This window comes from Anguilla rostrata, chromosome 4 (genome assembly GCF_018555375.3).
Source record: "Anguilla rostrata isolate EN2019 chromosome 4, ASM1855537v3, whole genome shotgun sequence".
Lineage (NCBI taxonomy): Eukaryota > Metazoa > Chordata > Actinopteri > Anguilliformes > Anguillidae > Anguilla > Anguilla rostrata.
The window spans coordinates 53,633,835-53,646,267 of record NC_057936.1 but is presented as its reverse complement, the minus strand read 5'-3'; the positions used below and the strand labels follow the sequence as shown (position 1 = coordinate 53,646,267).

The 12,433-nt window shown below is 38.7% G+C and overlaps 1 protein-coding gene across 3 annotated transcripts in view; it reads right to left on the bottom strand.

Annotated features, from left to right (window-relative positions):
- cntnap2a (contactin associated protein 2a) overlaps positions 1-12,433 on the bottom strand; it is a 314,335-nt gene that overhangs the window by 144,509 nt on the left and 157,393 nt on the right. For all 3 annotated transcript variants that reach the window (XM_064333201.1, XM_064333200.1, XM_064333199.1), the window contains exons 5-8: positions 11,512-11,715; positions 10,050-10,234; positions 4,287-4,430; positions 1,490-1,748 (exon numbers count right to left, since the gene is read on the bottom strand). In XM_064333201.1, the coding sequence (XP_064189271.1) occupies positions 1,490-1,748; positions 4,287-4,430; positions 10,050-10,234; positions 11,512-11,715 (792 nt within the window). The remainder of the gene's footprint in view (positions 1-1,489; positions 1,749-4,286; positions 4,431-10,049; positions 10,235-11,511; positions 11,716-12,433) is intronic.

The following is a 12,433-nucleotide window of genomic DNA, read 5'->3' as shown; positions in this document are numbered from 1 at the left end:
AATGGGAATGGAAATAATCTGTTTATATGGAGCAGGGTACTAAGAGACAAGCAGAGCCTGCTCGTAGGCAGGCAGGCCATGATGGAATATACAGAGGCGGATAACAGCGCAGGCCACCGCAGTATAATTTAACTGCCCTCGAAAAGCCACCATGAACTCTTTCCCCATCTATTCCATGCCATGAAGTGGGGTTGAGTTAGACTGCCGGTTTCTGCTGCCTCACACTGAGATTGATGGGGAAAAGAACTATAAAGCCTTTCCTAGGTCTACAGCTGCTTTCAGTCAGTTGTGAAGACATCCAGATATGACCCTTTCCATTTATGCAATTACATTTCCTTTCATCATGGTTTTATGGAGCTTTTATGGACTCTAATCTTAAGATCGGTTACCATTAAATACAAAACAATAGAACATTGGCATTTCTGTGACACCCAGTGGCAATCTCTAAAACATCAAACGTGCCATTTATTTATTTATATACTTATTTTTTTATTCATTAGTTAATTCATTCATTCAGATATTTCACTATCCTTTTTGATGCAAAGACAACAGCTGCAGTGAGTAAAATGGCTGTAGCAATCCGTTGCAGACTAATTTAATGTACTAAATACACATTATTGAAATAGTAGTAGAACACTGGCAGCATGAAGAGAGTTCTGTTTATGAGACAAACAGCAAGGCCAGAAACATCAATTTCTATTTCCATCAGTCTCGGTCAATTTAATGCTATGCTCCTGCAGTACTAACAGATGAATAAATCATTTTAATATTCTATATACTAAAAAGATTTGATTTGGGCAATGGATGTGTGCTGTTACAATATGTCTCAGACATTTTTGCATTGTTGGTAAAGAATCTTGCTACATTGTCACAGTGACGTTAAAAGAATACCACTGTATGTGCCAGCTGGGGAGTTCAGTAGACTTCATTGTGAATTTGGATGCATTTAACAGTAAAACAGAAAACGTGTAAAAAAAAAAAAAAAAAACTTCTCCAAAAAACCTGAGCATAAATCTTCCTGTAAATAATGAATGATTTTGTGAACAAGTAAATGAAGGCCTTTCAAAATAGTGAAATGACATGCCACACAGTATTTTAGCATGCGTGTTACTTTATAGCTGTACATAATCCTCAGTAAACTGGTTACTGTTATTTACTTTCACTATGGATGGCCCAAATCTTTAATATTCTGCTTACTCTGCTGAACTTTCCCATCAGCAAGGAAAACCCCAAGTGAGTTCTTAGTTCACCTGTGCCTCATTGGTGATCTTCAAACAAGAACAAAAGTGCCACTTCGCAATATTATCATATACTGTAAACCCGTGATGGAAATATGTCATTGCTTTTGCCAGTGTAATTTTTAAGCTTTTTCTACTGTTCAGTTTGTAACTGGGGAACTTAACAAGTTTTGGGATGTATTTCCTCTGGTTTCAGGTTAATAATAGGTATGAATCATCATGGAAACAGTATGAGGAAAAGCAAGCCTTACCAGATGATATGTCTATGCGCGTGTTCTTCTTCTGTGTGACATTGATGTGTACGCTCACTTTGCCTTCGTTGAGTGCCACTTCGACCATGCCGTCGGCGAGTGTACTGAAGAGCAGCAGCCCGTTGGCGTTCCAGGTGCGGAACTGGAAACTGACTGACACTACGTCATGGTTTCTCCGCCCAGGTAGCTGGAGGTAGCTGGTGGCGTTGAAGAACACAGGGAACATGTGGGACTCCACACAGGTGAAGCTCAGGTTACGCTGTACATCCCCACAGAAAAAAAAAGAAACACAAAACACTGTAAAGTCCCGATCGACCAGTGGGATTGTTAGACGAAACTCAGACCCCCTAACTGACTGAACAATCCTATACCTTGGGCAACACAATCGGCAATTGCGCATTGTATGAGCTAACAGCCACAGTCCAAGACTGGCATGGTCTAGGTTCAATCCGAAACTGTGGTGCTCATCAGTGGACCACAACTGAATGAGCCACCCAAGCAGCCCCTCAGTATGCTCATTTAAAATCTCATCTAAAAGAACCCATTTTCACCACTCACGAATATATGACAATGACAGGTTCTGTATATGCCTCCATGGCAGCACAGAATTTAATTGACATTTTACAAACCCAGTTAGAATTCAATCAATAGAGAAAGGTGCTTCACTTGATTCAGTGTTTTAAATCCCCCAAATTCATGGCAGCTCAGTTGATAGTCATTACATAACAGTAAAATGTACTGTACTGGTCCCAATTGTTGTGATTATGGATCACTTGCTTGCTAATCATTGGCCGTTTTCCCATCACAAAACAAAGATATTTCCAACGTACCATAGTGCTTACTGTAGGATCCAAATGGAGTGAAGAGCTCATCCTTATTAAGATTAATAGCCCCAGTCAAGTATATTAAAGTGCCAGCTCTAATTCTGTCTAATTATTCACATGTTTAAAGTCATTTATTTAGAACTCTAATCAAAGCTTTTCACTCTCACTCTCCTGAGTATTATCATGAATCTTCATTTTGTTAGACAATGGCCAACTTCAGAATATTTTGCAGTTGGTTAATTATTTCAAAAGAGTTTCAAAGCGCTGTGCTGCATCAAGTGAAGGTATCTAATAGTATACTTCAACAAGTGAGTTACTTTCATAATAATCTGGAGTAAGATTACATGATAATAAATGACTTTCAAGCATATGACATTCCTAATACATACAACAAATAATTTCTAATTAATACTAAGCAACTTTTTACCACTATTTTGACATAGATAGTACAATAAAAAAGGCAATGGATATATAAAAAATAATTGAAAAAGAGCGAACAGAGAGGATATTATAGTCCAATGAGCTGTGGGATAATGCTATAGAAGATTCCTTTACTCCTGATGAGCACATCTGAGAGAGAATATGGAACATGAACATTATACAATGTGCAATGAATGGGAATTAATGCTGCTTTTATTAATGCTGAATTGACATCTTGACATTAACAGAAATCCATGCAAAGACAGAACCATTGCCATTTCATATTCACAGGCTGACACAGACATGAAAACTTCCATCCCATAAGAATCATGACGAAGCAAGCCAACCCCTTTCCACTAAAATAGTGCAAATTAAGCCTGAATAGATCCAATTGCAACATATTTAAAAAATAGAGTACCTAATCAATGTGATCATAATGAAATGGAAATATCATAAATTGCATTTAGTCTTTCTCAGCAGTTCTTCAAATATTACCAGCCACACCTCACCAACATATTTTCAATGTGATTTATTGAATTTGAATACAACCATTCCTACAGAAATAATAAGGCTTATTTGCCTGCCCAGCAAGCATATCAAACTGTAAAGAAGAGGGGACTCCGTTTGTTTCCCCTTGGCAGATAGGCGACTACTATGTCAGAGTTAATAGTTTGGCACTATGAGTTATAGTCATTTAAAATGTTGTGATTTGTTAGTAAGCGTATAACTTCAAAAGTTTCTCTCAGTGTTTTTCTGTCTATTTCACACCGTATGATCTTCTGACAAATTATTATTTGTTTGCCAAGTGAATGTCTTACCCTCTATTGCTCTAATTTATCATAATTACTGCATGAGCCAGCTATTTATGAATGGAATGACACTACATTTCCCAACTTTTCACAGTTAATGGCAATCAAAGTAAAGGGCTAAATTCTTGAGGAAATTTTGTGAGCCATCATAGAGAGAATGGTTAATTGAATTGCAATATTAATGCAGAAGGGCCACACAATGTGGGACACTAACATATTCTGTTAAGTTAGTGCTTTACTCATGCTGAAAAGGTCAGACATCTCAAAAGCCTTTATGTCCTTATTCAGAAGTAGATAACCATGATTAGAAATATCGGTCACAAAGCATAAATTATGGGCTCGCACAGTGCTGACTTGACATCAGAACTAAGGCACAATAGACATGCATAAGGATTAATTTGATAGTTAAGAATTCAGTTTTTCTCTATGATAGGTACTCAGTGAAACATTTTTTCTAACAAAAGAGCTGTTGTCTCTGGGTCATCTCAAGCTAATTTAAAAACTATACTGAAAAACCTTTCTGTTTGCAAAACATACAGCCCAATCAAGTGCAACATAATCCACAGATGATGATGAAACACATCAAATGGTTATAAACCCCAAAAGGAAAAAGGCACGTTTCAAAATGTGTGAGCTGCATTTTACTCACATATTTTTGAAACATACCTTTTTATTTTCAGAACTGGCATTCGATAAACTCAACAGCATTAGTTTGCCACTAGAGATGGCTAATTAAGGACTCACAAAGCTTGATGTGTCTAGTTTCTTCCTCCGGGCGAGGTCAGTGATGTTATCACCATTGTAGTTGATGCTCTCCATGCACCCTTTGAAGTTTTTTCGGCCTCCTGAGCTTGGCTTCCCTGAGTATGGCATTCCACCAAAGCTGAGCTGGAGGGATTAAAAAATATATTAGACCAAAGTCTGATAAAGGACTCATTAGAACAACTGGAGCTGTTTTTTTTTTTTTTTAAGCATTCTACATTTGAGAGAGTATGAGTGATAGAGAGAGAGAAAACACAAGAAATAGAGGCGCTTGGGGGATGAGTGTGGAATGTTTTGTGTGTTGTGCAACTGCCGTTTTAAAATGAATAATAGAAAGTGGCTCTAACTGTGAGCCTTTCACCAAAATCCTTTCAGAAAGTATGCACAGTTAGAAGCCTTCTGGATAGGCTAGTTTTAAAATTTACAGACAAATCACAGTTTCATGACACACTCCATTTTAAAGTATTTCTGAAACATGACAATTATATGCAATAGAATGGCACAGAATAGGGAACTTCAAGTGGTACTGAACAAAAGAACACTTCGGCATTGTCGAGATGCCCATACTATTTTGACTTGTGATCTACTTTGACAATGGCCAGCACAACGTGATCTACCAACCAGTAAAATGGTCCTTCTGCCAAAAGTCATTGAAAATTTGTACCGCAAGGGCTTTTTATGGTAGTTCTAACATTTAAATAGTGTGGTACTGGCTAGAGTGTGGCACAGAATACAGTAGAAATGATCCAGTAATCAAGACAGAAGGAAGCATGTAAAACAAAAGGCCAGCATAGGTTCAGAATTATTTATTCTCATGCTATACCAGCATCACAGGGCCCTGGGGAAATCTGACTGCTGGTCCGTGGGTTTCTCTCTTATAGTCAGTGAGTGCTGAGTTCAGCCAATGGTCACTACAAAGTTTGTGTAAGTATGATGATCAGCAGTCAATCTTCTTGATTTAGCCAACTGCTGCAATAAATTTAGCTAACAGAGAGTTGTTGTTTGATGTTGTTTTTCCCCTTTGGTCATCCTTCATGGATTATTGGCTCATTTTGATAAATGATGCTACTGATGCCTTCTGCTCTGTTGAGCCACATTACAGAAGCAACACAGACAGAATACTGACAGAGAGGTCTGTTTATTTTAATGGTGCCGTGCCAGATGTGAGAAATAAATCATTAAACAACATTCACGAAACAAACATTCAACAAAAAGAACCACGTCAAACGTTCTGTGGATCAGTGTCAGCTGCAGTGGGGAATCCTTCCTGATTCAAGCAGGGAACTCCAAGCACATCAGCCAGAACCTGAAAAGCAGCCCCCTTATGACAAGTCTGGATTCTGGAGTCCCCCCAAATGCCAGGCACAGTCGGTTTTATGCCCCTTGTTCATTGCCATTGAAGGGCGGCAGCTGGGGAGGATAATCACTTTGAGGTGATGCTGGTTAACGCAGACTCTGGTGATCCTCCCCCATGGGATTTGCTTTTATGGTGCTGACCAAGGTCCAGAACAGCCGGCTTGGTGGTGATGACATGATGGAACTTCCTTGGTCGGCTGTGGCATCACCCATTCTGTGCCACAACATATATACAGCTTCTTAATTTCAATATTAAAATAGACACAAAAGACTTAGTCTTTCAGTATTTTATTGAAAAATATGGTCCCTGCTTCATTCTGACGACTTGAATGAAGTCAACCAGGTTTGTATAGTCAGGACAGTAGCTGCAGGTAGCTAGCCTCAAGCAGGCCTCCAAATGGGTGTCAGTCAGAGAGGACTGTTATTTGGATTTAATAATCTTCATGAGGGAAAATGCTGATCCACATACATAAGTTGAGCCAAAAAGTGCTGAAAAGTACAAATGAATTTCGCAATTGGCTCAAGTAATGCAAAGTCTTGGAAGCGTTTGCCTGACGTTTTGAATCTGCTCGATGTAGCGAGCACTATCAAGTTGTGTGCAGTCCTTCACTTGCTTTTCCAGCTCAGATTTGGAATTTCCCCAAGTCATGATGCTGCAGCTTTGAGGACAGTAATTCCAATTTTTGCTTGAAAGCATTAACTGAGTTGGTCAGTTTTGTCTTTACCTTGTAGCTCTAAATTCAGCACATTCAACATGTTAGTCAGATAAGTTAAAAACAGTAAATATAAGAGCCATTGCTTGTCATCCAGCTGTTTGTATTCTGCATGTTTTGAGACGAGGAGAAAATCCTTTATCTCTAAATCTCAGCAAAAATGTGCTTAGCCATCTCACATCCGTGTACAGCAAGAGCTTGGTGTGCTCAGGCTTCCTCCAGGTAAGTATGGAACAGCTGTCGTTGAAGAGATCTTGCTCAAAATGAACAGACAATTTTCAAAGACACATCCATGCCTGATTTACATGTTTAGCATTTTCGAACATAATGCTTGCTGGTTTATCACACAGTGATAATTAAGGAAGTCAGGAAATGAGTCCTCCTCCTTGCATTTTTGTCGGGCCATTGCAACCTGTTGAAATGGCCCACCATCGAAGGTGCTCCTTCAGTGGTGATTGACACCGACTTGTTTGTCTACAAAATCCTTGAATGTCCAAAATCCTTAAATGTGGCAACACTGTAGACAGTTCTTCTTTTACCGTCATGTCTTAAAATACCATCCTAATATAAAAGCATAGACATAATTGTGCTGTATCGCTGAGGTCTGTTGACTCATCGAATAGCAGTCTGTTATGTCCTTTCAAAGCTCATCTGCCATTGCCTCACAGCAGCATGTAACTGCATTTCTTACCAGCTGAATGGCTTTAACAGTGGATACTAGGGATGCACCGATATGAAAATTTCTGACCGATACCAATTCTGATTATTTGGGGGAAACATCGGCGAATACCGATGCCAATTGCTTGGTGGTTCTGCTTCCATAAGTTTTATGAACAACAAAATCTTTCCATTCTAATAAACACAATTTGAATTACACAACTTTAAATTAGTGCAACAAAGTTAAACATTTATTTTTCATGGCATTTCTTCACATTCATCCAATTTAAAATGCATTCTTCCAACTGAAAATGCATTCCTGAAATATCAGTGTTTCCCCTAGAATTTATTTTAGGACTGGTGGTACGCGCTGAAAAACCCCTAAACAGATGTGGCATGCAGGGTGGCATACTGACATGGTCGGATGGTACAGCAGGCAATCTACAATTTACATTTGCTTTCAAATTTGTGTTTGCTCTGTTTATTCAAGACTTAAAATGATCACAAGCAAAGGGTAACTTAATACACTGCGTTCCTTGAATAAAAATAAGCTGTGTAACCTCTGCCCCATTATAATTAAGACTCCGCAACTGCATGCAGAGCATCTTTAACAATGTTACAAACAATGTTACATATTTTTTAGAATATTCAGTAAAAATATATTAGATAATATTAATACATTCAATCCTTGGTTATCTGTCCCCCGCATTGGAGTTTTTTCCTCTTTTAGGCCATGCTCACGTTGTCGTAAAATTTATTTTTACCGTGAAGAATGCCTGACTAGTTTACATTTTGGACAGAGGTGAATGCAAGCGGAATCTATCACTGTTGCAGCATATTTGACACAAGCAATGCCGGAAGATCTGTCCAGAATGTAAACAAGTCAGGGATTCTTCACTGTAAGAGGAACTTTTACAACAACGTTCAGCCATGCCAACACGATGTGGTAACATTAGGTTGACAGTGCAAACAAGAAACATACACTGAGGCTGCGGTTCCAAGAGAAAATATTAAATATCAGAAACTTACTTTCACTTCGCCCAGCAGGGGTAAGTAAAGTAAATGGACTTACCACAGTTCAGTGGAACTGACAGCAGCATAGAAAACAATGAACTGTTTATGAACAAGTTCTTATACAGTTCATTTCTAGAACACTGCTGTGACATGCAATAGTTTCACAGCGCCCCGCAGAGACTCCCACACCATATGATTATTGTTTTCCAAATGAATGTATATTTGGTGCTATTTCCAACATTTAAAAAATAAACATTTTGTTGCCTGGCAGCCCATGGAGTCAGTACAATTATAGGGGCAACACTGAATATGACAAACAAAGTGAATCAGAAAAGCACCTCTTGAGATAGAAATAAACAAAAGACTATTTATTTATTTTTATTATTTTTTTGATTGACAGGACATAATCGGAGCTGACCATCGGTTGTTTTCAAACAACCAAACGATGGTGACTGCAGTATTATCGGTTGATAACAATCAACGGCCGATCAATTGGTGCATCCCTAGTGGATATTATTTCAGGTTTAAATCCTGAAACAACAAGACTGCTGCCTCGACGAAGGCCTCTTTTATCATTTGTCCATATTGAAAGTATTTATTGTGTTTAACTATTACATGACTCACCCGGAAGGATGCTTCTTTGGTTGCCTTTGCTTTTGAGCTGAGTCGTGGGAAAAGACTGCTGGGCAATTAACTAAGATATAAGCTATTTAACTTTTTTATTTACAGGCTCTCTTTTGGCAGCAAAATCACAGTCGCATTTCTTGTGAAGTGTTCGAAAATATCTTTCCATATTTCCTTTCTTTGGATTGGTGCTGCTGGTTTGGCAGATCAGGCAAACACATTGTGAGATTGTGAAAAAAAAAAAAAAAAACGTGTCTCACTCTGGTAAGTGGTAAGGTTCTGGCTTTTTGTAGGCCTACTTGGTGCTGCACTCATTTCTGGATAGCGTATCATTTTGATGGCTGACGTTAGCTAATATATAATCCAGGCTAGTCTCGCTATGTTTGGTATGTCTTCGCTAAGTTCTTCTGATCATTAGGTACACTGTTAGGTTACTAAAGGCAAACTAAAAAAGTTAGAAAAAAAGTTCCAAACAGTTCCCAACAGCAGCAAATTGGCCCCATCATATGCCAAGCCAACTAACTCAGTAAGTCAGTCAGCTGGCAAATGTTAAATTCAGGTTGGAACTCATCATCAGTTCATTCAGGATCTGTAATATATTTCATTTAACTGATTCATGTCCACAAGAGGCCTTCAGACCTTTAGCTATGTAACTATTATATTTTTATAAAGGTAGAATTTTAAGGGAGTTATCTAAACAGGATGGAAAGCAGTACAAATTAATGTACTCTCCATATTTAAGGTATGCTGATAATCGATATCCATTAATCTTTGGTTACATTTACATCTTGTAATACATTTCTGGCATGGATAATTGTTCAGGTAAGAAAAGAGAGTAATTTACTGCAATAGCAACATCTGAAAATTAAACAGGAATCAACCAAAACTCAAACAGAGCTCATTCCAACACAGGTAATGAAGAAGAAAAGGCTATAATTTTTTAAACATTGTATAAACATGTGCTTCTGTTCTACAGACTCTGTGAATTGACTCTAGAGGTCTGGAGAGAGTGAAGTGGTTAATGTATATCCCACATTCACTTCCCATTGAAGGAGTCAGGAGACTGAGGCCAAAACTACAAGTGGACTACAATTGCTCCCCACTGCACCTTTTTAAGTGTCTTTGAGCCAACACAGCTTAAGTCTCATCTGTCAAGAGATATGAAGATGCCTTTACAGACAATAAAAAAAACCACAATGTTTTCCTGCAGTACATTCTGTTAAGCTGGGTTGTTTCCAAGGTAATAGCTCTGGGACAAAAATACCCTTGCAATGTGAATACAATGAAATGGTATAGTGTGTTTAAATCATGTCCAATGCACCCTGTCGTTTATGTATTAATACTCTATTTGGAGAATAGCTAACTTTAATGACAGACTTACCTCATAGTCCAGGTCGAGATGGTCAAACTCTCCATTTGTGCGGAAGTGCTGTGTGTGTCTGTCCAGGGTGAAGTTGACATTCCGTCTGTAGCGCTCGATGACCACTGAGTGCCAGTGATGATCGTCCAATAGGCTTCCACTTGTTACTGATGTGTGCCCAAGAATGGAGCCATACTGATTACTGCCTGCAGTTTGGACAGCAAGGGGACAGTCTCCGTAAGTCAGTCATGCACCGATGTTGCATTTCATGATCATTTACAAATTACATAGCTTAAAGGGCCTTTATTGACAGGGTCACTAAAGAGCTGGAGTAATGAATTTAAAACAGCAGTAGGCAACTTTTTCAATGGCTGCAATGTTATTTAATAAAACTGATCATAGCACCCATTGAGCCTGCCTCCTTGGCAAGCATGATTACAAGATTACAGACTGGTATAGTCACACTAAAAATGTCAGATCAAAGAGACCAGGTAAAACACTTTTTTGCTGTTGTAGTTTACCAAACACACACACACACACACACAAAAACATTCAATTTAGTCACCCATTTCAGTAGTTCATGAAGTGATGGTTTTGCACGAGTCTAAAGTTAGCAAAATATTTTTATACTTCTAAATTGTTGAACAAGGCTTTCCTCTACCTCAGACAAACAGTTACCTGAAACACTTAGCCCCAATTTGGTGCTTTGCTGGAGGTTTTACATTTCTAGACATCTAGACTTTTCTGACAGCAACATTTACAAATATGTGAACGTGAAAGGTCAGTCTCATTGCTGATTGTGTCATGGCATGAACCAGCAAATCTCTTTGATTGGTTCATGTTGTAAACCACATCATTTTTAGAACAAGAACTCAGGCCCAATCCATGGTTTTAGAAGGGAGAATTTGAGGACAGAAACACACACAGTGGAGGTTGCTGGATTTCTCTCACAGTCGCTCTTTCCACGATTGTTACCATGTAAGAATGTTCCCCAACAGCTGTCGAAAAAGTTACCTGCCGCAGCTTTAATCAAAAACACCTTTTTTCCAGTCCTTACATAGCACATAGTTCCGAAATTTGGTTGAATATTATCTACAAAATAACAAAGAGAAAATACAAGCTTCTTCTTTAGAATTACATACAGAGTGTGAAATAATATAAAATGTAATAACCGTTAAGGGCAAAGTGCCACTGTGGTCAGATCTAAAATTATTTAATGCGTGAGATACTTCCCACAAGGAAAGCAGAGAGTCTGACGCAGCATAACACAAAACACCAAAGTCAATGTGGCGTGACGGATTCTATTTTCCACAGAGTGCCTCTGCTTTCTCTAACCGCTGCTGGAAGTTGCGTGCAACTCAAGGCCACACAGCGCTGTCCCTTCGCCGACAGTGGAGCACAGAGCAGGCACTTCACACCTCACCTGGTCTTAGACAGATATGTCAATAGATACCTGAACAAGAGATAATCATTTAAAGGCTACCCAGGTTTATCTGCAGCACCAGCTTGGCTCTCTTCAGCTCCAGGGTGATATAGTCTCCCTGCTGTCCCTCTCCATGCAGGATGACACCCTCGCTCTCCGAAGTTTTAAACTTCAGGGCAATTACGTCCTTCAGAATCTTCATCTTCTTAATTTTGAAGCGGTAGGAGATCACCCCTTGGCCGTCGAAGTTTATCACATCCGCCCCTGAAGAAGAGAAGGAAGATTAGGAGACGTGGCCTATCTGGTGTCACGCCCATTTTAGGGAAATGATGGCTTGAATGACTGTACAGCAGATTGCCTCTCCCTAACCGTGGACCAGGTCACCGATAAACTGCACCTGGAGTCTTGTGATAAACCACCGTGTGGCAGGAGGAAATTACATTGTGCCCCCATCAGCTGACAAAGTCTTCTTGGTTACAGCACAAAGGTGATTATATTGCCTGGCTGGTATACTAAGTAATGAGCGCAAGCATTTTGAGAAAAAAAAGCTTTTCAGCAGATTTCAGCTTCAAATGTAAAAACATAAAATCACATTCTGAACAGCATTAATATTTATGAGGCATATTAACAAATGTAAAAAATAAATATATACACAAATATACATGATTTTTCCACAAAATCTAAGAAAGGAGTGTTGAAAGAAAATTAAAAATGATCAGAGTTGTGTTGCTAGTGGTTACACAGTGACACATTGCAAGCAGCAGGAGTCCAGTGTGATATGCTTTTTCTTACTCTGCTTAAAACGCGATTGATTTCCGTTGATCTATTCTTAATTAAAATGTAAATAATAATGTTAATTTCTCAGTGGGGTAAATTATAACTCACTCAAAACAACAACTATCAGCAGACACACTGAGATAAAATTGGAAAATTAGCACTATTTGAGACAGAATGCATACACAAAATAAATAATAATAAAAAC